The 25,111-nt window shown below is 43.1% G+C and overlaps 2 protein-coding genes across 3 annotated transcripts; one reads left to right on the forward strand and one right to left on the reverse strand.

Annotated features, from left to right (window-relative positions):
- Positions 1 to 11,920, forward strand: btbd3a (BTB (POZ) domain containing 3a). The gene is made up of 6 exons (XM_072656737.1): positions 1 to 266; positions 2,731 to 2,991; positions 4,072 to 4,162; positions 4,975 to 5,093; positions 6,300 to 6,663; positions 7,248 to 11,920. The coding sequence occupies exons 2-6, from the start codon at positions 2,843 to 2,845 to the stop codon at positions 7,914 to 7,916; spliced, it is 1,392 nt and encodes a 463-aa protein (XP_072512838.1). The 5' UTR covers positions 1 to 266; positions 2,731 to 2,842; the 3' UTR covers positions 7,917 to 11,920.
- On the reverse strand, positions 10,974 to 24,743 carry esf1 (ESF1, nucleolar pre-rRNA processing protein, homolog (S. cerevisiae)). Of its 2 annotated transcripts, XM_072656735.1 has the most exons (15): positions 24,694 to 24,739; positions 23,986 to 24,108; positions 22,738 to 23,229; positions 21,208 to 21,515; positions 20,680 to 20,793; positions 19,618 to 19,727; positions 18,247 to 18,399; positions 17,885 to 17,999; positions 16,853 to 17,018; positions 16,516 to 16,677; positions 16,250 to 16,380; positions 15,723 to 15,801; positions 15,483 to 15,574; positions 14,908 to 15,057; positions 10,974 to 14,168 (listed from the first exon to the last, which is right to left on the reverse strand). In XM_072656735.1, the coding sequence occupies exons 3-15, from the start codon at positions 23,198 to 23,200 to the stop codon at positions 13,788 to 13,790; spliced, it is 2,424 nt and encodes an 807-aa protein (XP_072512836.1). In that variant the 5' UTR covers positions 23,201 to 23,229; positions 23,986 to 24,108; positions 24,694 to 24,739; the 3' UTR covers positions 10,974 to 13,787. The 2 variants fall into 2 exon arrangements, with proteins under 2 accessions (XP_072512836.1, XP_072512837.1); XM_072656736.1 differs by lacking the exon at positions 23,986 to 24,108 and having other exon boundaries at positions 24,694 to 24,743.
- Between the last annotated feature and the right edge of the window lie 368 nt (positions 24,744 to 25,111).

Raw genomic sequence — 25,111 nt, forward strand, 5'->3', positions numbered from 1 at the left:
AACAACTTTATTTTCTGACCTCATACGCTGGCACCCAGAGCTACATAACAAGACACTACGAGGATTTTCCCTTGCGCTGTTTTAATCGTAATGCTCATTTGAGGCGTGTCGTATTGTCTATTTGCCACAGATATTTTAGCTAGCTTGATAACTGAGTTACGCTGCGTTACGTTTAGTTTAGCTTAGCTTAGCATAGCATAGCATAGCATAGCCTGGCTGCTCGAACCGCAACGTGTCAACATCTTTATGCATGTAGGAGACGTTCGGTGAGTTATTTGGTTGAATACGTGCACATTATCAGCTCGACAGGTCGTGTAAACGTTGATGACCGAACCCACACACGCTGCCGTTTTAGGGAGATCGCTACTTAGCTAGCTAGCTACTTCTTCGTTAGCTTGGTAGCTATAGCTAGCTGACTGGCTAACGCTTAACAGGGTGGATTTGGGGGAGATTTTTAGTGAATTTGCGAACACAAAACTGGGTTGTTTTTTGGGGAATTGCGCTTATATGGACCTTTCAGGCATTTCAGTGATATAATGAGCGCGTAAGCACGTTGTTTTGCTAGCGAATTAGCCAGTTAGCTTGTTAGCATGCTCGTAAGTTGGGGGGATATTATTATTTATATAGACATTGAACCAGTTTGGCTCAAATGTGGCATTTTGTGAAATATTGGTGACATTTGTCTGTTTAACAGCCGCATAATAGACACAATGCAAGCGATTGACATCTGTTTTATGGCTTAATATGACTGGGCTTCTATTAATGCACTGAATAGAGAGATACAGGGCTGGGCGATGTGTGGTAAAAATACTACATCACGATATTTATCACGATATTTATCACGATACGTGCAGCTGCAGCATATCAATAACCACAGATCCCTGAAAAACTGCTGTCCAGAGACTCTCCTGTAATAAACCCAGTGATATATATGCATTTTGTAAATATATATATATATATATATGTAAAAATACTATGTGCAATTAAGAGTCATTTGCTGTAACTAATATTGTTATTGCATTTTTAATTCTTATTTATATTGTGTATATAGTGTAAATTATTTATCTTATCTTATCTTATCTTTATTTAACATCTGCTGCAGATGCAATCGTCCAATTAAACTAAGTCTAATCCCACTGTCTGTAATGAAACCTGCAGCTGATCAGTGTTCATTAAGCACTGACGATATCCTCCGTTAGGCTTGGAAAAGGCTAGGCTTATTGTGTATCACGATACGATAAAATATCGCCATATTGCCCAGCCCTAGCGATGCCTGCTACACGGCTCCAGTTTACTCGGCTTGGTGACGATGTCCTCTTTTTATCTAATCAAGTTTATTGTCAGGTCACATTACACAGGTGTAAAGGTGAGAGAAAAACGTAGGTACGTCGCCCGATTCGATTTTTACAAAATAGAAATACAGAATATTTATACGTAGTGTCGCACCGATACCGATACGGTATCGTTATCTGCGCTGATACTGGCACCTATCGGCAATAGAGAGCACCGATACCATGACGCTTACTGACGCCCCACTTTTAATTTATTTGTATTTATTTATTTATTATTATTTAACGTTTAAACAACCAGTAAAACCAGGCATAAATAGTTATTACCATTAAACAGACATTTAATGGAACTTTTAGCACCTTTTGTTTCCATGTGGTGTTTATTTATTTATTTATTTTTATTTAGTTCTGAAAACAATAGTTCGAGTTTCAGCAGCTTGTTTAAAGGAAACACATTGAAGTTTAGTAGCTTTTTACACAGAACCTGAACCTGAGTGTGAAACTTGCTGCAGAAGCTCTTTCTGTTTCTAAACTGGTGGGTTTATTTTTTTCACGGCTCTGAAATGTGAAATTTTCAGCTCTTAAACGCTGCTCTTTCAAGCTTATTAGATCTTATGTGAGATAAAATATTTAAAAAGTGCAACACTGTAAATATCAGGATTTATAGCCGTCTGTCCTGTATTGAAGTCAGGGCTGGTATCGACACTCAGTATCGATAGTATCAGCATCGGAAAGGAAAAATTGGTATCGGTGCATCCCTATTTATTCATTAACTTTTACTATACGAATACACATACACACATATTATATAACCTATATGCATTCTCTATGTGGAGCATTGCACTGGTTTATTAGCAATTAAAATGTACAGGTTTAATATATAATCTCAGAAATTTACATTACTGTTTCTGAAAGACACTGGATGAGGTGTGAGTTCGGGTGTAGTGTGAGTGCGGAGAGGTCTTTGGTGGGTGCCTGGTGTGTGTGACTGAGCATAGGAACAGTTCCAGTAGTTAGTGCAGGGTGCGGGGTGGTGATACAGGTGAGATAACAGGTGGACTTGTGGGGTTAGAGCTGTATAGTGCACTATATACAGAGGAAGTGCACTATACACTGAAATGATACACTAAACTAATGGATCAGTAAGAAAATATGGGATGTGTAGAGGTTCGCATAAGTGTAAGAATAATGACTCTACATTTATTAATAATGAAATGGTTCAAATTAAGGGTCCTTGTCAGTGAAATTCTGTGAAATTCTCCTTTCAGCCGCACAGAAATGTGCCTGTAGGTTTCTAGCGCTCTAAATTCGTAAGGAAATTCGAAAAAAACAACAAATCTGTAGCATTTAATTTTAACGTTACTATTGAAGTGTAAGGAGGTGGATGACAAGCCAGCAAATACAGCAGCACAGCATCATAACATGTGAAAATGTCTTCCAGGTGATCCAGCCCCAACACCAGGCCTCCCCCCCCCCCCCTCTCTGCCGTTTACTCCACTGTGAGGAGCTTGGCCATGAGCTCAGCCTGAGTACCTGAGGCAGGTGTTGATAAAATGGCTGCGGAGCTTTATCCTGCCAAGAAACTGCCCTCTGTGTCCGCCACCGCCAGCGCCGTGCAGCAGTACCAGCAGCAGAACATCAGCAACAACAACACCATCCAGGGCTGCAACTGGCAAGGCCTATATCCCACCATTAGAGAGAGGTAGAGCCACACAGCCAGCCACACACACACACAAACACACACTCATTTGCCGGCTGTGAGTGGAGTTTATAGGTTTCGGCTGCAATTAGGCAGCGTCTGGGATGGCGTAATGTGTCATGAGCTGGTTTTAGACTTGGGAGAGTCACGGCTTACTGTGTGATGATGACTTATTCAGATAGCTTGAAGAGGAACTCCAGTGATTTTAGAGGATCTGCAGAATATGGTGTGGGTTCATAGTGGTTTGGTAAGAAATGGTAAAATGTAGAGATTCAGATTTCTTAATATTTTCCTGAATATACACTATATGGACAAAAGTATTTGGACACCTGCCGATTCATTGTTTCTTGTGACACCGAGGGTTTTAAAAAGAGTTTCTCCTGCTTTTGTTGGAGTAGCTGTCTCTATTGTCCAGGAGGAAAAAACATTTTGCTAGATTTTGGATGAGCATTGCTGTTAGGATTTGATTGCATTCAGCAACAAGAGCTGCATTAGTGGGGTCAGGATGTTGGATGATGATCACCACCCCACCTCATCATCCCCAACTCCCCAACCCATCCTATTGTACAAAGTATTGGATGAAGCACCATCCATCATTCCAGAGAACACTGTTAGTTCCACTGCTCCACAGCTCAATGCTGGGGGTCCTTATACCCCTCTAGCCCACACCTGGCGTTAGACAGCATGGTGTCAACAGGTTAATGATGTTTATGTACTTCAGAGAGTCCTATTCTATTGGCAGTACTTCTCTACAGGGACTAGACAAGCTGTGTATGTGTATGTGTGTGTGTGCACATCTATGTCAGCAATGGGTGCAACATAAATTAGCTGAATGCGTTCATTAAAAGGGGTGTCCACAAACATTTGGACAGATAGTGTATTAATGGGGAACTTTTGGAGGCATTAAACTCTGGTCCTGGTTCTCCAATGAGAGTATAGCTTTGTGCCCGCTCATACAGCAGCACAGCAAGGCACAATACTGGACTACAGCCAGATGTGCATGACTATACTATTGTGTGTGTGTGTGTGCTGAAGTACCCCTACAGAAAGCCCCTTTGTGTGTGTGTTTTTTTGTCTGTGCAGAAACTCAGTCATGTTCAACAATGAGCTGATGGCGGACGTGCACTTCGTAGTCGGCCCTCCGGGGGGAACGCAGAGAGTGCCAGGCCACAAGGTGAGAGTGCAGGACCCGGTCGTCACGGCAACCGCTGAGCGCAGCGTTAATTCTCGACTCAAGTTCCACAGCTATGCTGAACAGTGCGGCTGTGTTCTCCAGGACGGGCGTTTTTGGGTCGGTCAGAGAAACGCGAGCACTGATGTCAATAGAAGAAGAAAAAAAAAGTGAATGACCACTGTCACTTTGATGGAGTGATGATGCCCTCACCAGTGGGAGAGGGTATAGGGGTGGCTGTCATCTTAAATAGTACAGAAACCGGTCTCTGTACAGAGGAATGTGTCTGTCATCCACATACAGTTATGTAATAAATAAATAAATGAATAAATAATCAGGGCACCCCATTAAAGCCTCTGTCTTTTTGAACATATTTAAACCTGGAGGTCTGATCTTCATGTGATCAACACTGAGAGATGGGGGGGGGGGTAATCTAACTAATATAATTAACAGAATTCCTCCTTTAAATGTGTGTAAAACATGGTTGAAGAGGATTATTCTGGAGGAGTCTGTCTGATTTATACCTCAGATGTTTAGTCTGGTCTGATCTTAATTGAAGGGGTGAAGAAGATCACCATCATGGCCAGATCCAGAGAGCTCTCTGAGGCCTTCAGGAAGAAGGTTGTAGATCTTTTTAAAGATTTCAGAACTATTAGAAAGCTAAATCACTCAAACTGTGTGGACAAAAGACCCCTCAAACATCACACAGCTGAAAGAATGCTGGATCCGGATCAGCTTGAAATATCAGTCAAATCTAATCTGATCTGATCTAAGCTCTCTCTCTCTCTCTCTTTCTCTATGTGTCTCTCTCTTAGTATGTCCTGGCTGTGGGGAGCTCGGTTTTCCATGCTATGTTTTACGGAGAACTGGCGGAAGGTGAGGATGAGATCCGTATCCCTGACGTTGAGCCGCCCTCGTTCCTCGCCATGCTCAAGTAAGGCTTGACCCCACTGTAAAAATCTACACCCGTATAACAGCAGGTCCGCTGATTTTGTTTAGGGGGTCCGTTGTTTAGCTATGGGCTCCTGCTCTGTTGGTCACTTGGATGGACAGTTGGAGTTGGCTGGGATTCGATTGAAAGACACGGATGTCAAGGGATCCCTTGAACCAATCAGAATTCAGTCTAACTGAAAATCAATACGACTGTTTACATCTTGCATTAACAAGCGTTCGGTGATCGGATCCTGTTCAGGCATACCCGAACAAGATGATGCCCGAACTGGACATACCGTAGCGCCTTGCTGCTTGAAGTGGACGGGGAATTCCACGTCACATGCGGTGGACACTTCTGTGAGAGCCCCTATTCCAGTAATAATGCGAGATTGATAGGGAGTGTAACTCATAACTGGACAAACTCATAAAGAGGGCCGGCTCTGTCCTGGGGTGCTTCTTAGACCCAGTGCAGGTGGTGGGAGACAGGAGGATGACAACCAAGCTGGCATCCATGCTGGAGAACAGCTCCCACCCCATGCATGAGACTCTGGCAGCACTGGGCAGCTCCTTTAGCGACAGGCTGCTTCACCCCAAGTGTGTGAAGGAGTGGTATCGCAGGTCCTTCCTTCCTGCTGCCGTCAGACTGCATAAACCAGCACTGCTCCCAGCGGACCACATACACACACACTTAACTACACACACATGTTCATGTTCAGGGAATACTATGTGCAATATCCCCCCCCCCCATGTGCAATTAAGAGTCTTTTGCTGTAAATAATATTGTTTATTGCTTTTTTTAATTCTTATCTATATTGTGTATATAGTGTAAATTATTTATTTATCTAAATTTTTGTAACTGCGTGTCCTGCTATCCCTTTCTGCTGTTACACTGTGAATTTCCCCACTGCGGGACTAATAAAGGATTATCTTATCTTATCTTATCTTATCTTATCTTATCTTAATCGAACACAGCGGATTTGAAGGATTACCCTGCTCATTCAACTCAATAGAAATGGTAATCAGACTGTAGGTCCATTCTGACTGAGGTGTATACATGGACGCATTCTGTTCCGATTGAACTATCAGTGGGATTATTAACGGATTATCAGGCTAATGTGGCTAATGAGCTAAAAAGTTAGCACTGGTCTGCTTTATTAACTTCATGAACCATCACTTCCACAATGCCCCCCCTCCCTTTCCTCTGCAGGTATATCTACTGTGACGAGATCGACCTGTGTGCCGACACTGTGCTGGCCACTCTCTACGCTGCTAAGAAGTACATCGTGCCTCATTTGGCGCGGGCCTGCGTGACGTTCTTGGAGACGAGCCTGAGTGCGCGGAACGCCTGCGTGCTGCTGTCTCAGAGCTGCCTGTTCGAGGAGCCGGACCTGACGCAGCGCTGCTGGGAGGTGATCGACGCTCAGGCAGAGCTGGCGCTGCGCTCCGAGGGATTCTGTGACATCGACGCTCAGACGCTGGAGAGCATCCTGCGCCGAGAGACGCTCAACGCCAAGGAGACGGTGGTGCTGGAGGCGGCGCTGAACTGGGCGGAGGCTGAGTGCCACCGGCAGGTTGGTGTGGTTTATGTCATTGTAATTGCCATAAGTTACATCAAACCCTGAACAAGATCCTGGACACTATATGGACAAAAGTATTGGGACACCTGCTAATTTGTTTTTACCTTATTAAAAGAGTATATCTGGCTTTTGTTGGAGTAACTGTTTTTACTAGATTTTGGAGGAGCATTTCTGTAAGGGTTTGATTGCATTCAGCGACGAGCATTAGTGAGGTCAGGATATTGGATGATCACCACCCTATCTCATCCCAGAAGTATTGGATGGAGAACCATCATTCCAGAGAACACAGTTTAGGCACGGTGCTAATAGGCTATTGGCAGTACTTCTCTACAGGGACTGCACAACCATTGTCAGCAATGGGTGCAATTTAAAGTAGCTGAACGCATTTATTACAAGGGGTGTCCGCAAACATTTGGACATATAGTGTATGTATTAAAACAAATCTTTTTAAGACTGTATATCATTATTATCACCATAAATTCACAATAGGCAGTTCTGGTCCTATTAACTACCATCAGAACATCTAGAATGAGTACGTCTTGATAAATTTTGCCCATATTGCCCACCTGTATCTGTAGGAGCTTCAGCCCACAATGGAGAACAAGCGGCTGGTCCTGGGCAAGGCCATCTACTTGATCCGGATCCCGGCCATGTCGCTTGACGACTTCGCTAATGGCGTGGCGCAGTCCGGTGTGCTGACGCTGAACGAGACCAACGACGTCTTCCTGTGGTTCACAGCAGCGAGAAAGCCCGAGCTTCCCTTCGTGTGCAAGCCTCGGAAAGGCCTGACGCCGCAGAAGTGCCACCGCTTCCAGTCGTGCGCCTACCGCAGCAACCAGTGGCGCTACCGCGGGCGCTGTGACAGCATCCAGTTCGCCGTGGACAAGCGGGTTTTCATCGCCGGCTTCGGGCTGTACGGCTCCAGCTGCGGCTCGGCCGAGTACCAGGCCAAGATTGAGCTGAAGAGGCAGGGGGTTACCCTGGGCGTGGCTGTAATCAAGTACTTTTCAGATGGTTCCAGCAGCACGTTCCCTGTGTTCTTCGAGTACCCCGTGCAGGTAGAGCCGGACACGTTCTACACGGCCAGCGTCGTGCTAGATGGGAACGAGCTGAGCTACTTTGGCCAGGAAGGAATGACCGAGGTGCAGTGCGGAAAGGTCACTTTCCAGTTCCAGTGCTCGTCGGACAGTACCAACGGCACGGGGGTGCAGGGGGGCCAGATACCCGAACTCATCTTTTATGCCTGAGAAACAGGAGCAGACCAGCTTCCTGTTGGCGGCGTAAAGAGTGCCAGTTGACAATCTTATAGAAGACAAGTCCTGGTCCTGTTGTGCTCTCTTAAAAATAATGGGTCCTTAGCTTGAACCTTCAGAGCAGGGGTGGAGACCAGAGTGCTCCATCCTTGCTTTGTGGCCTTAAAAATGGTTCTTCAAGGCTTCTTTGGTGTGGTTCTTTATTTCTTCTGTTCACTTGTGGTTCCTGTTTTAGCCTTAAATCATGTGGAACGTTCTTCAAGCTTCACATTTGCACATCTCGGACCATCTTGAGAAGTTCTTAAGGGAGCCAAAAGTGGTTCTTCTGATGGATTTCTCCAAAGAACCCTTTATTTTTAAGAGTGCACCACTGTCCGGCACGTGTTGGTCTTCTCTCTGCTCTGACTAACACCGTCTCCAACTCAGGAAGGGCTTGCTAATCAGTTGAGAAGTTGGATCAGGTGTGCTAGTGCAGGGGAAACACCACGCTAGGTCAGGACAGAGCTACTCCAGGACCAGGGTTGGGAACCAGTGTCTTAGAGAAGAGAATCATGTACAGTATTTCGTTGGTTTTAGTGCTGTGGTCGTTGTTGGAAGACGGGCAGGTACTTCTTGGGCAGTCGTTGTTCAGATTAGCTAATGAAACACTACAAACACCATCTCCGTTAAACACAGCCTCACCTCAAAGAAGCCGCCTCAGTGGATCAGTGGCATAGTTATCATACAGGCACTAAACCAGTAACACTATATGTTCTTCTGAGGGGTAGAACTGCATAGGATTTCACATTCCCAGACGTCTCACTAGGTCACAGTAACAATAAAAAGACTTCCGGGTGGAGAACGCTGTTAGCTATTGATACCAATCTTGAGAGTTATTTACACAAAGCAACTTTGTGAGTAAACAGTAAATAATAGAAGTGGATCATCTACCTCCAAATATTCACATTTTGATCATTTAGATCAGTGGTGGGCAACCAAGGGTCAGAGTCCAGCACAGGTTGCTGATTTCCCTGCACTAACAGACCTACTAACAGGTGTGCTTGAACAGGAAAAGCACAAAACTCAGCCCTCCAGGACCTTCACGTCGCTATTAGTGAACCTGATGCTTCACTGTCCTCCCCACTGGGTTCAGTTTAACACTGTCGCCAGTGTTAATGCGCTATCCGTTACAGATGTGTGGCTTTTACGGCACGTTACATATATACATGGAGTACATCAGTATTCCTGAACGTACTAGTGGGTCTGGCTTGATTCATAGCGCCCCCTAGTGGGTCTGTTTGGTTTACATTTACAGCTGCATCAATGCGAATGTGCGTTATCCACCCAGAAGTACCGCAAACGTATGTTTACAGACATTCAGATGTGGTCTGTATTGGTCTGCAACTAAATTCTGAGACGTAAAAATGAGATCTTATGATTTTGGAGCTATAAATGATTGCTTAACCCACAGATTTATTTTTGTTTTTGTAGCAGCTGTTGGTAGATTGGACAAGATCTACTTGAGGAGCGTATTCTCAATTATGTAGTTTTTAACATAGAATTGATGCAGTGTGATACAATTGAGTTTCTTGTTTAAAATGCTACCTAGCCAGACTGTGTTGATGTAAATGTGATGTGTTGGAAGCTAACTATATATATATATATATATATATATATATATATATATATATAATGTGTGTGTGTGTATGTATGCACACAAACATTTAAAAAAAACTTGTCCAACCTAGCAGCAGTTGCTATAAAAGAACAGTCGTGGCAGAAGCATGGAGTGGCCGTCAAGCCTTCCCAGCTACATAATGGCATGACCGCCATTAAAGGAACAGCTTGGTGAAAAGTCAGACAAACCGACTGATCACTGAGCCCAGATACTGTCGATGAGCCCAGACATTTGAAGTTCGCTTGTTTAGTTTAGAACGGGAGATGCTAGGCTAATGTTGCTAACAAACACTGGACTTCAAGGTTATTTAGACTTCATTTAGTCTCTAAACACCAAAATAAACTTCTCCACTGAGCTGGGACCCTACGAATCCCGGTTTGGCAGCCTGTTATGTGTATCATGACATTTTACTAGGGTAATCCCAAGCCATGCTGCTTTGCCATCAGTGGCCGGAGTCTGAGAGAGCACAATTGACCATGCTCTCTCCCATCATCACTATTGAAGCGACGTTGGCCGGCATGGGGGAGCTGGGGACCCAGCGCTTTCCTCCAAGCATGTCAGCTGCCTGGCAATGAGAAGGGGGAAAGGTGGTGGCTGGCTTCATGTGTATCGGAGGAGACGTGTCTTAAGTCCTTACCCTCCTTTTCTCGGGAGCATTGCTAGTGTAGATATACACAGCTTTTGGGTGTGTATCTACAGAGATGAGATTGGTGACAATTCAAGTCCAGTGTTTGTTAGCAACATTAGCATAGCATAGCATCTCCGGTTGTAAAGTAAAGAACTACACATCAGATGCCAAACATGTCTCGGCTGTTTGACTGCATCTGGGACCAATGATTAATAGTGTTTACTCGATTTTCCACTGAACTGTTCCTTTAAGTTCAGAAACTCAAGAAAAATGCGACAGTCTCTGAAATTAGCAAAGAGTTCAGCTGTTTGGCTCTTCGCTGGATCTGAGAGGACTGTTCCCTCGTCTCTAACTGATTCAGCACAGACGATCAGCGATACTTCATCACTTGCAGTGGCTTTAGTCGTGGTTTTGTGGCTCTGTCGGACCGGTAGTCTTTTCCATGGTGCTTTATTTTCCTGTGTAGTTCAGAAGAAACTCTCGTAAAATGATTCCAGACACCAGAGCTGTTTTTTGTTTTTTTAAATATGTGGTAATGAATGAAGTGAATCCTTTTAGCTTAATAGCCTAACCGGCAGCGGGTCAATCGCTGTCCGATCTCATCGTTGTTTTGTTTGCTTTGAAGGAAATGATGGACTAGTTCCTAGAACTAGTTCTGGTTCTGGTTTAGTGGTGCAACATGTTTAGGTGAGTCGCCTCATAATCAACTACACAACAACAACAACAACAACAAAAAAGAAGACTAAATAATATCTGTATCCAAATGGTTTAATCATATTATTGAGAAACTGATGGTCATATATGTGAAGATATGTAAGAAATAAAGTCCTTATTTTATTGAATTTACTACATTTTTATACTCTGTGTTACTAAGGTCATTCGCCCATGGACGTTGTGCTAATCTGAAGTTTTTTCCAATGGCTGAAGTCTTACACAGAAGGCCACTGTTGTTAAACAGGCATTTTACTGTGAATAAATTCAGCTTTTTTAATAGAATCAGGTTCATATGTAATAGAAGGCCTTAAAGTCAGTGGTTCTCAGTTGAAATTGGTTATCGTCCACGCAAATCCATGCCAGGACGGGCCCTTGCAGAGTAGTCATGAACCTATTGACTCCATGCTGCCTAATGCCAGGCGTGGGCTAGAGGGGTATAAATAAAGCCCCCCAGCATTGAGCTGTGGAGCAGTGGAGCTACTGTATTCCCTGGGATGATGGTTGGTGCTCCATCCAATATTTTTAGAATGATCAGGTGGTCGGGTAGTGATCATCCAACATCCTGACCCCCCTAACACTGCTCTTGTCGCTGTATGCAGTCAAATCCTCACAGCAATGCTGCATCTCCAAAATCTAATAGAAGTCTTATTCTCTGGACATTAGAGACAGCAACTCCAACAAAAGCAAGATAAGCTCTTTTTAATACCCTCAATTTCAGAAGAAAAGATGAATGAGCAGGTGTCCCAATACTTTTGTCTCAAAGGCGGCGTACAATCAGTGGGTACGTTTTTTGGATTGGGTCTACACTTTTACCGTTTGTGCTAAACTGTGCTGTATGGACTGAGATTAATACATTTGTGTTACGGTATGACACTTCCATCGCTAATGTGTCGGTGTGTGTGTGTGTGTGTAGCTCCCTGATGATTAAGTGCCATCAGGGTTTTTGGATGTGTGTTGGATCAGTTTCAGTGTGACTAATAAAACACGTTTTCACCTTAACACCAGTTTATGGTGAAGATTATTCAAGCTGACGTAGACAGACATGCTGTAAAGGGGCTGGATTTTACATTTCCCTGTTTTTCCTCCACCCTGAAATCCACTCATTATATTGATGTGGTGTTTAGTAGCATTTACCCGTAATTACTCGCAGTTCATTTATCCTAGACTGTTTCCCCCAATCTCTCATTTATCCCCCTAGAGTAAAACAGGAATTTACCATGCTGTTAAGACTGATATACACCATGTCCAAATGTTTGTGGACACCCCTTTCAATGAATGCATTCAGATGTGGAAATACGCACACAGAGTCTAGTCCCAGTAGAGAAGTACTGACTCTCTGAAGCAGATCAACATCATGAACCTATTGGCACCATGCTACCTAATGCCAGGCGTGGGCTAGAGGGGTATATACAGACCCCCAGCATTGAGCTGTGAAAATGATGGTGATCGATGCAATCAATCAAATTCTCACAGCAATGCTCCAGAATCTAGTAGAAAGCCTTCAACCCTGGACAGTAGAGACAGCTATTCCAACAAATGCAGGAGAACATTTTTTTTTGTACCCTTGATTTTGGAACAAATGATGAATGAGTGTCCCAATACTTTTGTCCATTAAGTGTATGCTAAGAGCTCTGTTGGAGTCTGTTGGCAGGAACAACCAACTGTCCGTACGCTCAAGAAAATAACGGTGCTACACAGGGCTCTTTAAGTGATGCCACAAATGATAAAGATGTGTGTGAAGAACCTTTTAAAGATCTCAGAAACCTTCTCTTGATGTTATCTACAGATTTAAAGATATATAGTGGTTCTTCTGTAGCATCGCTCACAGAACCATTAGCAGCACCTTTTATTTTTAAGAACGTATAGCTTCAGCAATTATGGGCAGGGCTCAATTGCCCTAAGCTAACTGGTCCACTTAATATGCAAATATATTCATGACTGACATCCAAAAGAAAAGACAAGTGTTGGATACAGATGGAATTTGGCCTCCGCCTTTACCCCACTGTGAAGCAGAGAGGGTGAAGGGCCTTGCTCAAGGGTCCAACAGTGGCAGATTGCCGAGCCCGTGTATCGAACCCACAACCCTTTCAGTCATCAGTAGGCCGGAGCTCTAACCGCCGAGACACCACTGCCCCGGTAATACCCTTCAGTGGCCTTACTCCCATATTAGTGTTGCTCTTATTAGTCCTGAGCTAAAGTCAGTAAAGTTGAGCTGACCATGGACGAATCTCTGACTGCGATGTTGCTGAGCAACCTAAACCTACTGTTAATGAACAACATGGGGGAATACCTGGCATTCATGGCATCCGGTGACCCATCGGTACCCATCACTAGCTTAGTTAACACCGTCGGTTCTGTAGACCAACTAACTGGTGCTTGGTTACAAAGAGACCCGCAAAGCATTCTGGAGAGCTACAGTGTTCACTAGAAATTACCAGTGCATTGTGGGAGATGTAGTGCCTCAAAATCCCACTCAAATTCCACTTTCTGATTTGGACACTCAGGGAAAAATGGTAGGCGTACTCAGCAGCGCCCCCTAAAACAAACAGGGATCCTTTTTTTGGCCACAGATGCTTCCTAACTGCTAGGTTTTCATAAGTGAACTGAAAAGTGAACACTGTGTTCTGAAATTGAAGTTCTGAATTTTATTAAAAACAAAAACTCTGAACGGGTTTCCATGATGTGGCTCCTGTACTGTTGCAGCACAAGCTTCTTTACAGTGGATTCGTGCTGTTATTATTTCCAAAAGCCGAATTTATTCAGGTCAGGGTGGTTAATCCCGATTTTGGGCAAAACTTTTCATCCACACAAAAAAAAACCCCTCAAAGTATTAAAAGCAGTTTCAGTCATTTTCCATCTTTCCGCCTCATTTAATCCTCTGTTTCTTGCGGGCCTGAAATTGCTCCGTCTTGTTCTTAACCGACTTGATTAGCATAGACAAACTGGGGTCCATCACTTTCTTCTCTGATGATGGCAGATCTTCACCACCTCCAACATCTCCACCAACACTGCTGCTGCTGCAGGTGGTGGTGGTCTCTTGTCCCATTTTGTTCTTGCTGGCTTTCTGTGGCGTTTGTTGGCTCTTTAGCACCTCCTTCTGGCCGTGCTCCTGCTGCTCCCTGCGCTTCTGCTTCTCCTCCAGGATGCTCTGGGTGCCCTTGGTCTTCTTGTATGCCGGGTCCGACGGATCCAGGTTGTAAAGGTGGGACGTGAACATGGCCTGGAAGCGAGGGTCCTGCACGTCCACCTGTTTCAATCAGACAGAAGGGATTAGATATGATTAGCACTGAGAGGCTTAGTTAAGGTCATCTGTTATACATTATATGGACAAAAGTATTGGGACACTTGCTCATGCATGGTTTCTTCTGAAATCAAGGGTATTAAAAAGAGTTTCCTGCTTTTGTTGGAGTAACTGTTTCTACTGTCCAGGGAAGAAGAAGGCTTTCTACTAGATTTTGGAGAAGCATTGCTGTGAGGATTTGATTGCATTCAGCGACAGGAGCAACATTAGTGAGGTCAGGTCGTTGGATGATCACCATCCCCACCTCATCACCCCAAACTCATCCCAAAAGTACTGGATGGAGCTCAATCATCCATCATTAAAGAGAACACAGTTCTTCCACTGCTCTACAGCTCAATGCTGGGGGGCTTTATACCCCTCTAGCCCACGCCTGGCATTAGGCAGCAGCATGGTGCCAATAAGTTCATGTTTATCTGCTCCTATAGAGAGTCCTATTCTATTGGCAGTGCTTCTTCTGTACAGGAACTAGACAAGCTGTGTGTGTGTGTGTGTGTGTGTGTGTGTGTGTGTGTGGATTTACACCTCTGTGTCAGCAATAGGTGAAACTTAAAGCAGCGGAATGCATTCATTAGGAGGGGTGTCCACAAACATTTGGACAGAAGATTTGGAAATGATCCGTAATATTTATTTATTTATATTTTTTGGTTAAACTTCAGTGGATAAATGGATAAGTGTGGCCTCTCACCTGGAAGCGGTCCTCCTCCAGCAGGGTGTTGCTCTTCTGCAGCTTCTTCTTCTTCTTCTTGCTCAGGTTCTGCTGCTCCACGATCTTGTCATAGTTAAAATGTTGGTGCTTCTCCTCGTCCTCGTCGTCCATCAGGAGAGCCATTTCAGCCTGGGAAAACCAAACACACACTTATCCCACTCAGATCCTGTCCTTTTAATGTGGCCTACTGGGTCCCAGTCCCAGCCACTCTGTGCTGGGTTAGTAGACGCCACTGAATTCGGGCAAGCTGCTGCTGCTGCCGCTGTTGTTAGCGATGCTAATGTACTTTAGTCTATGTTTCCAGACAACGGTGACTCATACAGTGTCAGAAACCTCATAACGAGCTCTATCAGAGATTACTGAACACCTCCACACGCTTCGAGGAGAGCTCATCAGCTCCAGTGTAAAAGCAAAGGATCAACCTTCCGAACATCACCTCGCTCGTGGGCTACATTTCGCCGTAACCCGAAGTATAAACACAAGCTCTTAAGTTGTAAACCTGTGAAGCTCAACAGAGGCACTGAAGGGTTTGCTCATCACAAAGACCATCCTACCTTCTGCTTCTCGAGCTCTGCCTCCTCCTCTGGGGTTCTTAGCTCCTCCCCCTTTTTGTTTTTCTTGGTTTTCTTGGTTTTCTGGGACGTTCCTGTTCATGCAGAAAGTGGGGTTCATACAATAAGCAGGACAAGAGGAACACGGTTCGAACTACAGTCGCTTCATCATTAGTTGTAAACAAAAAAATAAAAAATAGAAATGAAAATATGGATGCAACATGGATGGAAAGCACATCTCACCATCCAGCTCTTCAGAGAAGAACGGGTCATTGAGGTCAACGCCAGCAGGAAGGTCGTCATCACTGATAGCAGCCTCCTCCTGGACAAATGAGGGCGAGGCAAAGACAGAGAGAGAGAGAGAGAAAGGGAGTGTGTTTGAGTTTTATCATCAAGTTGTATGGATGTTACACTATATGGACAAAAGTATTGGGACACCTGCTCTCATTCTCCGAGCAGATTTCTTCCAAAATAAAGGGTCTATATATAAAAAGTTTGGTGATCACCACCCCACCTCATCATCTTCATCATCCCCAACTCCCCATCCCAAAAGTACTGGATGGAGCATCACCATCCATCATTCCAGAGAGCACAGTTCTTCCACTGCTCCACAGCTTCTCAATGCTGGGGCAGGCTTTATATATACCCCTCTAGACACATCAGTGTCAGCAAGTCACTTACAGTAGCTCAATGCATTCATTAGAAAGGGTGTCCGCAAACATTTGGACATAGTGGGTATGTAACTACTGTTAGTACTGTTTTTTTTTTACCTTCTTCTCCTTTTCTTTCCTCTTCTCTCTCTTTTTCTCCTTTTTCTTCTCCAGAAACTCCTCCCATGGAGTTAGCTTATCTTTGCCTTCCAGCTTTTTCTTCACCAGCTTCTCTGTGGTCGCCTTCAACCCTGAACAGGAAACAAGATAGTTATCTACAGCAGCCTCCAGTAGATCATTCCACTCTGGAAGCCAGATGGGTTTATTATTATTATTTTTTTACATTTATTTAAATATATATTTTAATGAATTTGTTCCACTCTCACCTGGCACCCACGTTATCTCCATCTCCATCTCCTTGTCCTTCTTTTTGTCTTTGTCCTGGATGCCCTGCAGAAGTTCCCGGTACTTAGCGATCTGCTCTTCCTCCTTCTTTCCTTTCTTCTCTCCCTTCTTCTCCTCCTTCAAGCTCTCCACCGGCTTCAGCTCTGAGAAACATCATCACAGGTTCAGCTCAAGCTGTTAAAGAAGCTCCATCTTTAGGAATCCAACTGAATCAACTTTCTAAAGTAAATGGACACGTTTACCCAGGTTTACATCAGACTGATTTAAAAAAAAAAAAAGAAATAAAAGCATTTGTGATTGTAGACCATTACGGCTCACCCTCAACCTCTTCCTCAACTGCTCCGTCCTCTTCAAACTCCTCCTCATCTTCACTGGAGGAAGCGAGGTAGGCTTTGAAGTCCATATCTAGCAGCTCATCCTTGTTAAACTTCTTGCTGAGGGCGGTCACTCTGTCGTGATCCGTCTCGTCCCAAGTCAACTCCACCTGCGGACAAAATAGCCACCTCTGAGTGGGGCTGAGCACTGGCAAGAACCTGGCGATACACTACGTATCGCGATACAGGAGTTACGAATCGATATACTGTGACTGCATTTTATTATTATTATTTATTTATTAATTTTTTTTTTTTAAACTGTCCTAGTATATAAAACACATAATAATGTATCCAATCAGAGTACAAGATGTCTCCAATCAGAGCAGTGGGGTCTGAAGACAGAGTACACCACTGCTATCTAGTGATTAGGGTTTAAACACAAAAAATACTTATAAACTATTCCTTAATATAATTAACTATTAATAATAAATACAGTGTTTTTGAGAATCGATACAGTACCGCAGATCATATCACACATACTTCTATGAATACAAATGATACAGGTGTGAGACTGTTGTGTTATTATTTTGAAAGAATTCTTATCTATTGATGGTACTGCTGATTACAACATCTGTATGTGTATATATATATATATATATATATATAAGTTATGTTTTTTTCCTTCCGCTGTAAAGTTGTTGTTTTAAAGATTGTGTGTGTGTGTGTGTATATATATATATATATATATATATATATATATATATATACATATATATATATATATATATATATATATATATATATATATATACACAAACACACACACACACAATCTTTAAAACAACAACTTTACAGTGGAAGGAAAAAAACTTCTTAACTTTTAATAATAATAAGTCAAAGTAAAAAGGTTTTATTTCTGGTCATTTTGGAGCGTTTCTATTGGTCATCATTAAATACAAAATCCCGGCTATATGAAGTGAAATATCATAGATCATCTCATATCTCACAGCGTAACTGAACAGTGTGACTAGCAGACCTTGGTGGTGGTGGTTGTGGCGGAGGTGAAGAATTTGGGTTGGTAGGTGGACAGGTCCACATCCGTCGCTCTGTCTCTGGGTTCATCGTCAAATGTGACATCATCAGGAATGAACCTGTGGTTAACAAAGACAGACAGTTAAACACACACACACACACACACGTGTGTGTGTATATATATATATATATATATATATATATATATATATATATATATATATATATATATATTAGTCACTTCTCCAGCAGCTTTGACCATGCTCATAAACAGTTCTATTTAAACTAGTTGCCTTTACCTGCCAGCATTTCTGACCTTTCTCTGTGTGTGATTTCAGAGCAGGGCTCTTTTTCTTGTAGTCTTACCGCAGGTCCACCATGGAGCAGCTGCTCTCATACTCGAAGCCGTCGCACTCCTCGTAGATCTTGGCGGCTGTTTCTACGGAGTCGCACTCCGCCACGGCGTAGTAATACCGGAGACGCTTAAACTGGTAATCTCGCACCTTCTCCCTGTAGATCCTAACACACAAGAACCTGAGGATGAAATCTGGATTTTCCAGGTTCAACAATTTGCCTAAAACATCAGGAGTTTTTTTTTTCCAGGCGTAGAGGTTTAACCTCTGACTATCTGCTCCACCTCAAAGCAGCATTATGCAATAATTAATAATGGTGTCGTTAAGGAAGGCCAGGTGATGCAAATATCAAAGCTTTTTAAGTACTGTAACCCCCTCAAACCTCGTCCCAACAATTGGCAGCCTTGGGCTCCTCTAAGCAGCTGCCGAGCACTCTGATCATTATTAACGTAACTGATGCCCACAGAGCAGGAGACGACTGTCAGGAGATTTCTCAGGTCATCGTGTCTTTAGGAGATGCTGGTAGAATCGCTGGAAAGTCTCATTCAAACCCCTGTTTGGCTGCAAAAGAGCTTCAGGAAGACTGAGCAGACCCTGGAGTGGTGGAGCGCTGTTCTACTGTCACCAAACTCACCAAACAATTTAGCATCAGATGTTTGTTGTATGCGTTTATATAGACAAACTAAACAAATAAATAAACAATATAGAAACTAATTATTTAGTTTAATATATATTGATTTTTTTTTTAATTTAATTTCCATTTTAGTGCACCACTACTGCCGGCATTCAGCAGGATTAAATAAATAAATAAATAAAGGTTGTAAAGCGATGTCCTAAAAGACCCCCCCCCACTACCACCACATGTGCAAGAGTCAATTTGCAATTATCTGTAAATAATATTGTTAATGTTTTTTACTTCTATTATTTATATTGCATATATAATGGTAATTTATCTATCCATTTATTGCATCTAAGTGTCTTGCTATTCCTGTTCTGCTGCGACACTGTGAATTTCCCCACTGTGGGACTAATAAAGGATTATCTTATCTTATCTTAAAGAACCGGGTCTGTGAAACAGATGTTTAAGAGTGAAGAACTCATTAAAGGGTAAGAACCTTTACCTGATGTTTAGTTCAGTGGTCACCTTACTGACTATGTGTTTAGTAGAGTCTAAGATTAGAGATATCTTTGAATTCATAGCCTATTCAAACTAGCTGAGGTTATTCCTGGGTAAATAGTGAAGCACTTTTGTAAGTCGCTCTAGATAAGAGCATCTGCTAAATGCCTTAAATGTAAATGTAGATGCACATCACTCTAAATCTCGTGTGTGTGTGTGTATGTGTGTGTGTGTGTGGGGGGGGGGGGGGGGGAGACTGTGTTGTACCTTTGTTCTTCACTGTCTGCATCTGGGTCGTCTGGCAGGTTGGTGAGCTCCAGCGGTCCCTGAGTCTGTTCTGCCTTCATTCTCTCTTTACCGAAGTCAGACGGGTAGACCTAACAAACGCACACACGCAAACTCAGCCGATCCCACCATGGAAATAGGTCAGGTCAGGTCAGGTGGCAGCTACGGAGTTCTTTACTGGTTGCTACCTGGTATGGTACTTGTTGCTAGGTGGTTGCTATGGTATTTCAGGTGGGTGATGTGATGTTGCTATGGAGTTGCTAAGGTATCACAAAGTGCTGGCTATGGTTTTGCTATGGAGATGTTTAGTTGGGTGTTGCTAGGCAGTTGCTATGGTATCTCAGAGGGTTGCAATGATGTTGCTAGGTGGTTGCTATGGTGTCACTAAGTGGCGGCTATTTGCCTGTTATGGTGTTTCTAGGTGGTTGCTACAATATCCCAGGTGGGTGATATGATGTTGCTAAGGAGTTGCTAAGGTATCACAAAGTGCTGGCTATGGTTTTGCTATGGAGATGTTTAGTTGGGTGTTGCTAGGCAGTTGCTATGGTATTTCAGGGGGTTGCAATGATGTTGCTAGGTGGTTGCTATGGTGTCACTAAGTGGCGGCTATGTGGCTGTTATGGTGTCCCAGGTGGGTGATATGATTTTAGTAAGTAGTTGCTAAGGTATTGCAACCAGTGCAGGCTATAGTTTTGCTACGCAGCTGCTATGGAGATGTCTAGTTGGGTGTTGCTAGGCAGTTGCTATGGTATCTCAGGGGGTTGCAATGATGTTGCTAGGTGGTTGCTATGGTGTCACTAAATGGTGACTAGGTGCTTGCTACTGTACTGCAAGGTGCTTGTTATGGTGTTGATAGGTGGCTGCTATTGGAGTTGCTTAGTGGTTCCTGGAGGGTTGCTAGGAGGTTATATGGTATCCCAGGGCAGGTGTGCAGCGGTGGCTATGGAAGTGTATGCGAGCAGACTGGGTAAAGCTGTGTGTAATATGCATGTGTACGTAACGGTACGACGCCACAGGTGGTCTTTAACAGTGCGAGATATTTACCGTCACAGACAGCACCACTCCGCCTTTGGGTTTGAAGGAGCTGAAGAGAGCCAACAAGTCTTTAGCTTTAATCCGATCCCAGTCCATGTTACACACCGCCAGCCTCCGGCTCATCTAAACACACACAGCACGTCGCTTTAAAACAGCGGCAGGACACTGCAATCTAACTGTATACGAGTGGATTTGGTTCCCATTAAGGAAAGAAAATTGTTAATGGATGGTTAAAAGTAAGACAGACTCTTTAATGATGACTTTAATGACTGCCAAAACTTTTTCAAAAGACTGTATATGACCACAAAAATGTATAAGTAGACCTCAGGGGAAATTCTTTATTTATTTAAAAAAAAATGAATATGGACCCTTTAATGAAAATCTTACTTATTGCACCTTTAATGATACAAGTCCTGTAAAAAGTCATAAAGCTTTTTGCAAAAATGAAGAATGCTCTTTGATAAATGAGCTAATGACCCCTGTGTGTGTGTGTGTGTGTGTGTGTGTATGTGTGTGTACATGCAGAATGAGTCTAACCTCCTCTGAACGTGGAGCGTCCTTCCACATCTCCCCCCAGTTGTGCTCAATCTCCTCCTCCTCACGACGAAGGTACTCATCCACCTCGTTCTCCTCCTTCTCCTTCTCCTCCTCGTCCTCCTCCTCGTCTTCGGAGCTGGTCTCAACGTTGCCTTTTCCTCTGGCCAGATCAGGACCACTGTCACTGTCACTCTCATCCTCAGAGTCTTCGTCATCTTCTTCACCATCGTCATCATCTCCAGAGAGACCTTCTTCTTCCTCTTCATCATCATCATTATCATTATCATCCTCACATTCATCTTCCTCTCCTGTGTAGACCGAGAAACATGTTAATGCATGTGCGTGTTACCTTGCCTTCATAGCAACCTCACTTTTACGGACAAAAGTATTTAGACACCTGCTCATTCATAGTTTATAATCAAGGGTATTTATTTAAAAAAAAAAAAGAGAGAGAGTTTGGAGTTACTGTCTCTACTGTCCAGGCAAGAAGGCTTTCTACTAGATTTTGGAGGAGCACTGCTGTGAGGATTTGATTGCATTCAGCGACAAGAACATTGGTAAGGTCAGGATGTTAAATAATCACCACCTCACTTCATCCCAAAAGTTTCCTGGCATTAGACATGGTGCCAACGGGTTCATGCTTATCTGCTCCAGAGTCTGATACTTCTCTACAGGGGACAGACAAGCTGGGTGTGTGCATTTGCATGTCTGTGTCAGCAAAGGGTGCAACTTAAAGTAGCTGAATGCATTCATTAGAAGTGTCCACAAACTTTTGGACAAATGGTGCATATCTAATATATTATAGATATACATATATACATATTTTAGCCATTCATATTCACACCCCTGTCATAAAACTAAGTGCAAACATAAAGGGAAAGTCCACAAAATTTTCACAATTTCCTACACTGTAAACAGTCAGTCAATAAACTAGCAATATTTGAGTATTGACCCCCCCCCCCCCCCCGACTATCCAAACCCACCAACGAAGCTCCACCACTATATCTTATGAGTTTTAAAGGTTAAAGAGCAACAAATCAGCCAAAGTAAGTTCTCTGAAGGGACTATTTATCCTCAGAACAACCTGCATGTATCCCTCCACCATCTGTGTATCACTATGGTAAACAGGGTCTTAAACATCATCATCATGTTCATCATCATCATGTTCATAAGCACTGGAGCTTTCGGAGGCAAGAAACTGAATGACAGAACATCTTAATATTTCTATATTAAATACTTAGTATTTATCGACGACACGTATCCCTCCACCAGAGATGCGTGTAAAAAAAAAACTATGTACTAAAAAGCATGTTTTCTTTGATGTAGTGTTTCAAGGCGCTAAACTCTCAGATGTCTGGTCCTATTCCACACCACTGTGAACAGTTCTGAGTCAGATAGTTTATCTGGAATAGAGCGATTCACACCACATCCACTCTGACTGACTGTGTTCACGTAATAATCAGTAAATCATGCAGCAATTCTGAAACCTCAGTGGACTTCCCCTCTAACCGAGCTTTCTGCACTGCTTACCTTCTTCTATCACTCTCACCCCTCTGACCAGCTCTGCTGCGGTGGTCTTTCTGGGTTTTTCAGACTCTTTAGATTTTAAAGCCTTTTTGTTTTTCTTTACAGTCGTCTCAGGCACGGGTTCTTCCTCTTCCTCTTCCTCGTCCTCTTCCTCCTCCTCATGTTTTTTTCCTTTCTTCTTCATCATCTTCTTCTTTTCCTCCTCCTGTTCCTCCTCTCCTCCATCTGACTGCTCCGAGTCGGACACCTTGTAGAAGCGCTTCAGGTCCTCAGTGGACGTGTGGCTGACCGGCCGGCCGCGTTTGTCCACCGTGTATTTCAGCTTAAACCGCTCGTCATGGAACATGGACTGGAACCTCTTGTCGATCCGGACCTTTTTCTCCACGTCCGGAATCTCCCAGAAGCGAGGGTCCTTGGTGATCTTGGAGAAGCGGTCATCGCCGCTGGACTGTTTCTTAGAGGACATGGTGGCTGTAGAGCTTCACACACAGCAACCTGTTCATGAAACACAGAGAGAGAGAGTTATTATCCCACATTATTCTGGTGTGTTTTCATTATTTTTTCATATTTCACTCCAATTTAGCCTCGTCCAATCACTCAGACCCACTCCGAGCTCAACACGCTTGGAGGAGAACACTAACCTCCTGCTCTGTTAACTCAGTGAACAGACACCCACACCGGCTGGCATTACACTGAATATTTCATTTCTACACGATTATTTTCCATCCTCTCTTTATCCTTCAGAATCTAACAGGCTGTTTTCTGTTAGTGTTTTAAGACTAATGCGTGAATGAGTTCTGTTCTGATTGGCTGCCCTGCATTTTGCAGACCTTCTAACTTCAATTTGAACAGGTGAGGATAAAATGCTGTAAGCTGAAGAAAAAACATACATAAATGCATCAAAGTGAAAAAAAAGGAAAAAATAAATAAATATGTCAATAAAAAGAAAACAATATTCAGTTTAAAATAGTAATTGTGTATTAAAATGTGCAAAAAATAAATAAATAAATAAATAAATAATAAAAAAAATACATATATATATATATATATAAACATAATAAAATAAACACACATACATTTAAAGGTAAAGGTAAGGTAAAGGTGCATGTATTTGTCACTGTACAGCGAAATGTGTCCTCCGCATTTAACCCATCTGGTAGTGAACACACACACACACACACACACACACACACACACACACACACACACACACACACACACGTGTTAGGGGCAGTGAGTACACACACCCACCCAGAGCGGTGGGCAGCCAACTCCAGCGCCCGGGGAGCAGAGAGGGTAAAGGGCCTTGCTCAGGGGCCCCAACAGTGGCAGCTTGCCGAGCCCGGGGCTCTAACCGCTGAGCCACCACTGCCCCTAATTTAATACACAAGTACCATTTATTTACATATAAACAAAACAATAATATAACAAATATAATGACCCCTTAGCCCCTTATATATTATATATAAATGTATTAAAAAATTAATTAAAAATAATTAATTAAAATATTATATTCAAGTCTAATATTATAATATTACTATATTTGCTTAATTATATTTTATGCAAATTGTTTTCACTTTTTTACACTTAATAAAACAAGATAATTAGTTAAAGATAATTAACTAAATGTGCCCAAACATTTGCTTAGAGCTGAGGAATGAATGCACTCAGGTTCTTGAGCACAGTTAACTAATAATTTATTTTATTTATTAATTTAATATAGTTTTATTCAGAGGACTGGAGGAAACGTGTAGACTATGTAACATTCACATAGCAGAACAACATTAGCCAGCATTAGCCTCCTGCTAGCTGCTCCAGTGGAGCTTGGTGTTAGTCTAGCTACAGGAAAACGCCCCTAAATAAGCTGATAAAACAGAAACATCCTGCTGCTTTTATTAAAACTCGGTCTAAAGTCTGAAAGAGTGTCAAATTAAAACCTACAGCTGTAGATATCCTCACCTGGAGCTGATCCTGACCACTCCAGCCACACCATCCACGTGTTTCCGTGACCTCTCCTCAGCCCCGCCCACTGCTCCTACGGCAAGCCTGAAGGCTCAGCACAGCTCCCTCCCATGCCTTCGCTGTGTCCGCATACGACTTTCATCCTCGTGTTTGTTTCGTAAAGGATTTAAGTAAATCTGAGTGCTCCAAGTGTCCTTTAGCGTCATTTAGCCTCTGCTCTGTTAGTTAGAACACTAGCTAATACGCAGATTGGGACACAGCCTTCGTGAATGGCACACTGCGGGCTGTGTCCCAATCCGCGTACAAGCTCGCGTCAATAAAACGAGATACTTAAAATGACAACATAATATGTCATTTGCACGACATAACCTCTTAAAATAATGAGATATTCTACTTTATAATTATAACAAATGCT

This window comes from Salminus brasiliensis, chromosome 15 (assembly GCF_030463535.1).
Source record: "Salminus brasiliensis chromosome 15, fSalBra1.hap2, whole genome shotgun sequence".
NCBI classification, from domain to species: domain Eukaryota; kingdom Metazoa; phylum Chordata; class Actinopteri; order Characiformes; family Bryconidae; genus Salminus; species Salminus brasiliensis.

Excerpts from the sequence above, each read along its gene's own strand:
- btbd3a (XM_072656737.1), top strand. The coding sequence starts at position 2,843 with ATGGCTGCGGAGCTTTATCCTGCCAAGAAACTGCCCTCTGTGTCCGCC. Across the intron at positions 4,163-4,974 it reads AGAGAGTGCCAGGCCACAAG|TATGTCCTGGCTGTGGGGAG; the intron begins GTGAGAGTGCAG and ends TCTCTCTCTTAG. Across the intron at positions 6,664-7,247 it reads AGGCTGAGTGCCACCGGCAG|GAGCTTCAGCCCACAATGGA; the intron begins GTTGGTGTGGTT and ends CTGTATCTGTAG.
- esf1 (XM_072656736.1), bottom strand. The coding sequence starts at position 23,200 with ATGTCCTCTAAGAAACAGTCCAGCGGCGATGACCGCTTCTCCAAGATC. Across the intron at positions 18,400-19,617 it reads GCAGACAGTGAAGAACAAAG|GATCTACAGGGAGAAGGTGC; the intron begins GTACAACACAGT and ends CTTGTGTGTTAG. Across the intron at positions 15,802-16,249 it reads GGAAAGAAAAGGAGAAGAAG|GAGGAGGCTGCTATCAGTGA; the intron begins GTAAAAAAAAAA and ends TCATTTGTCCAG.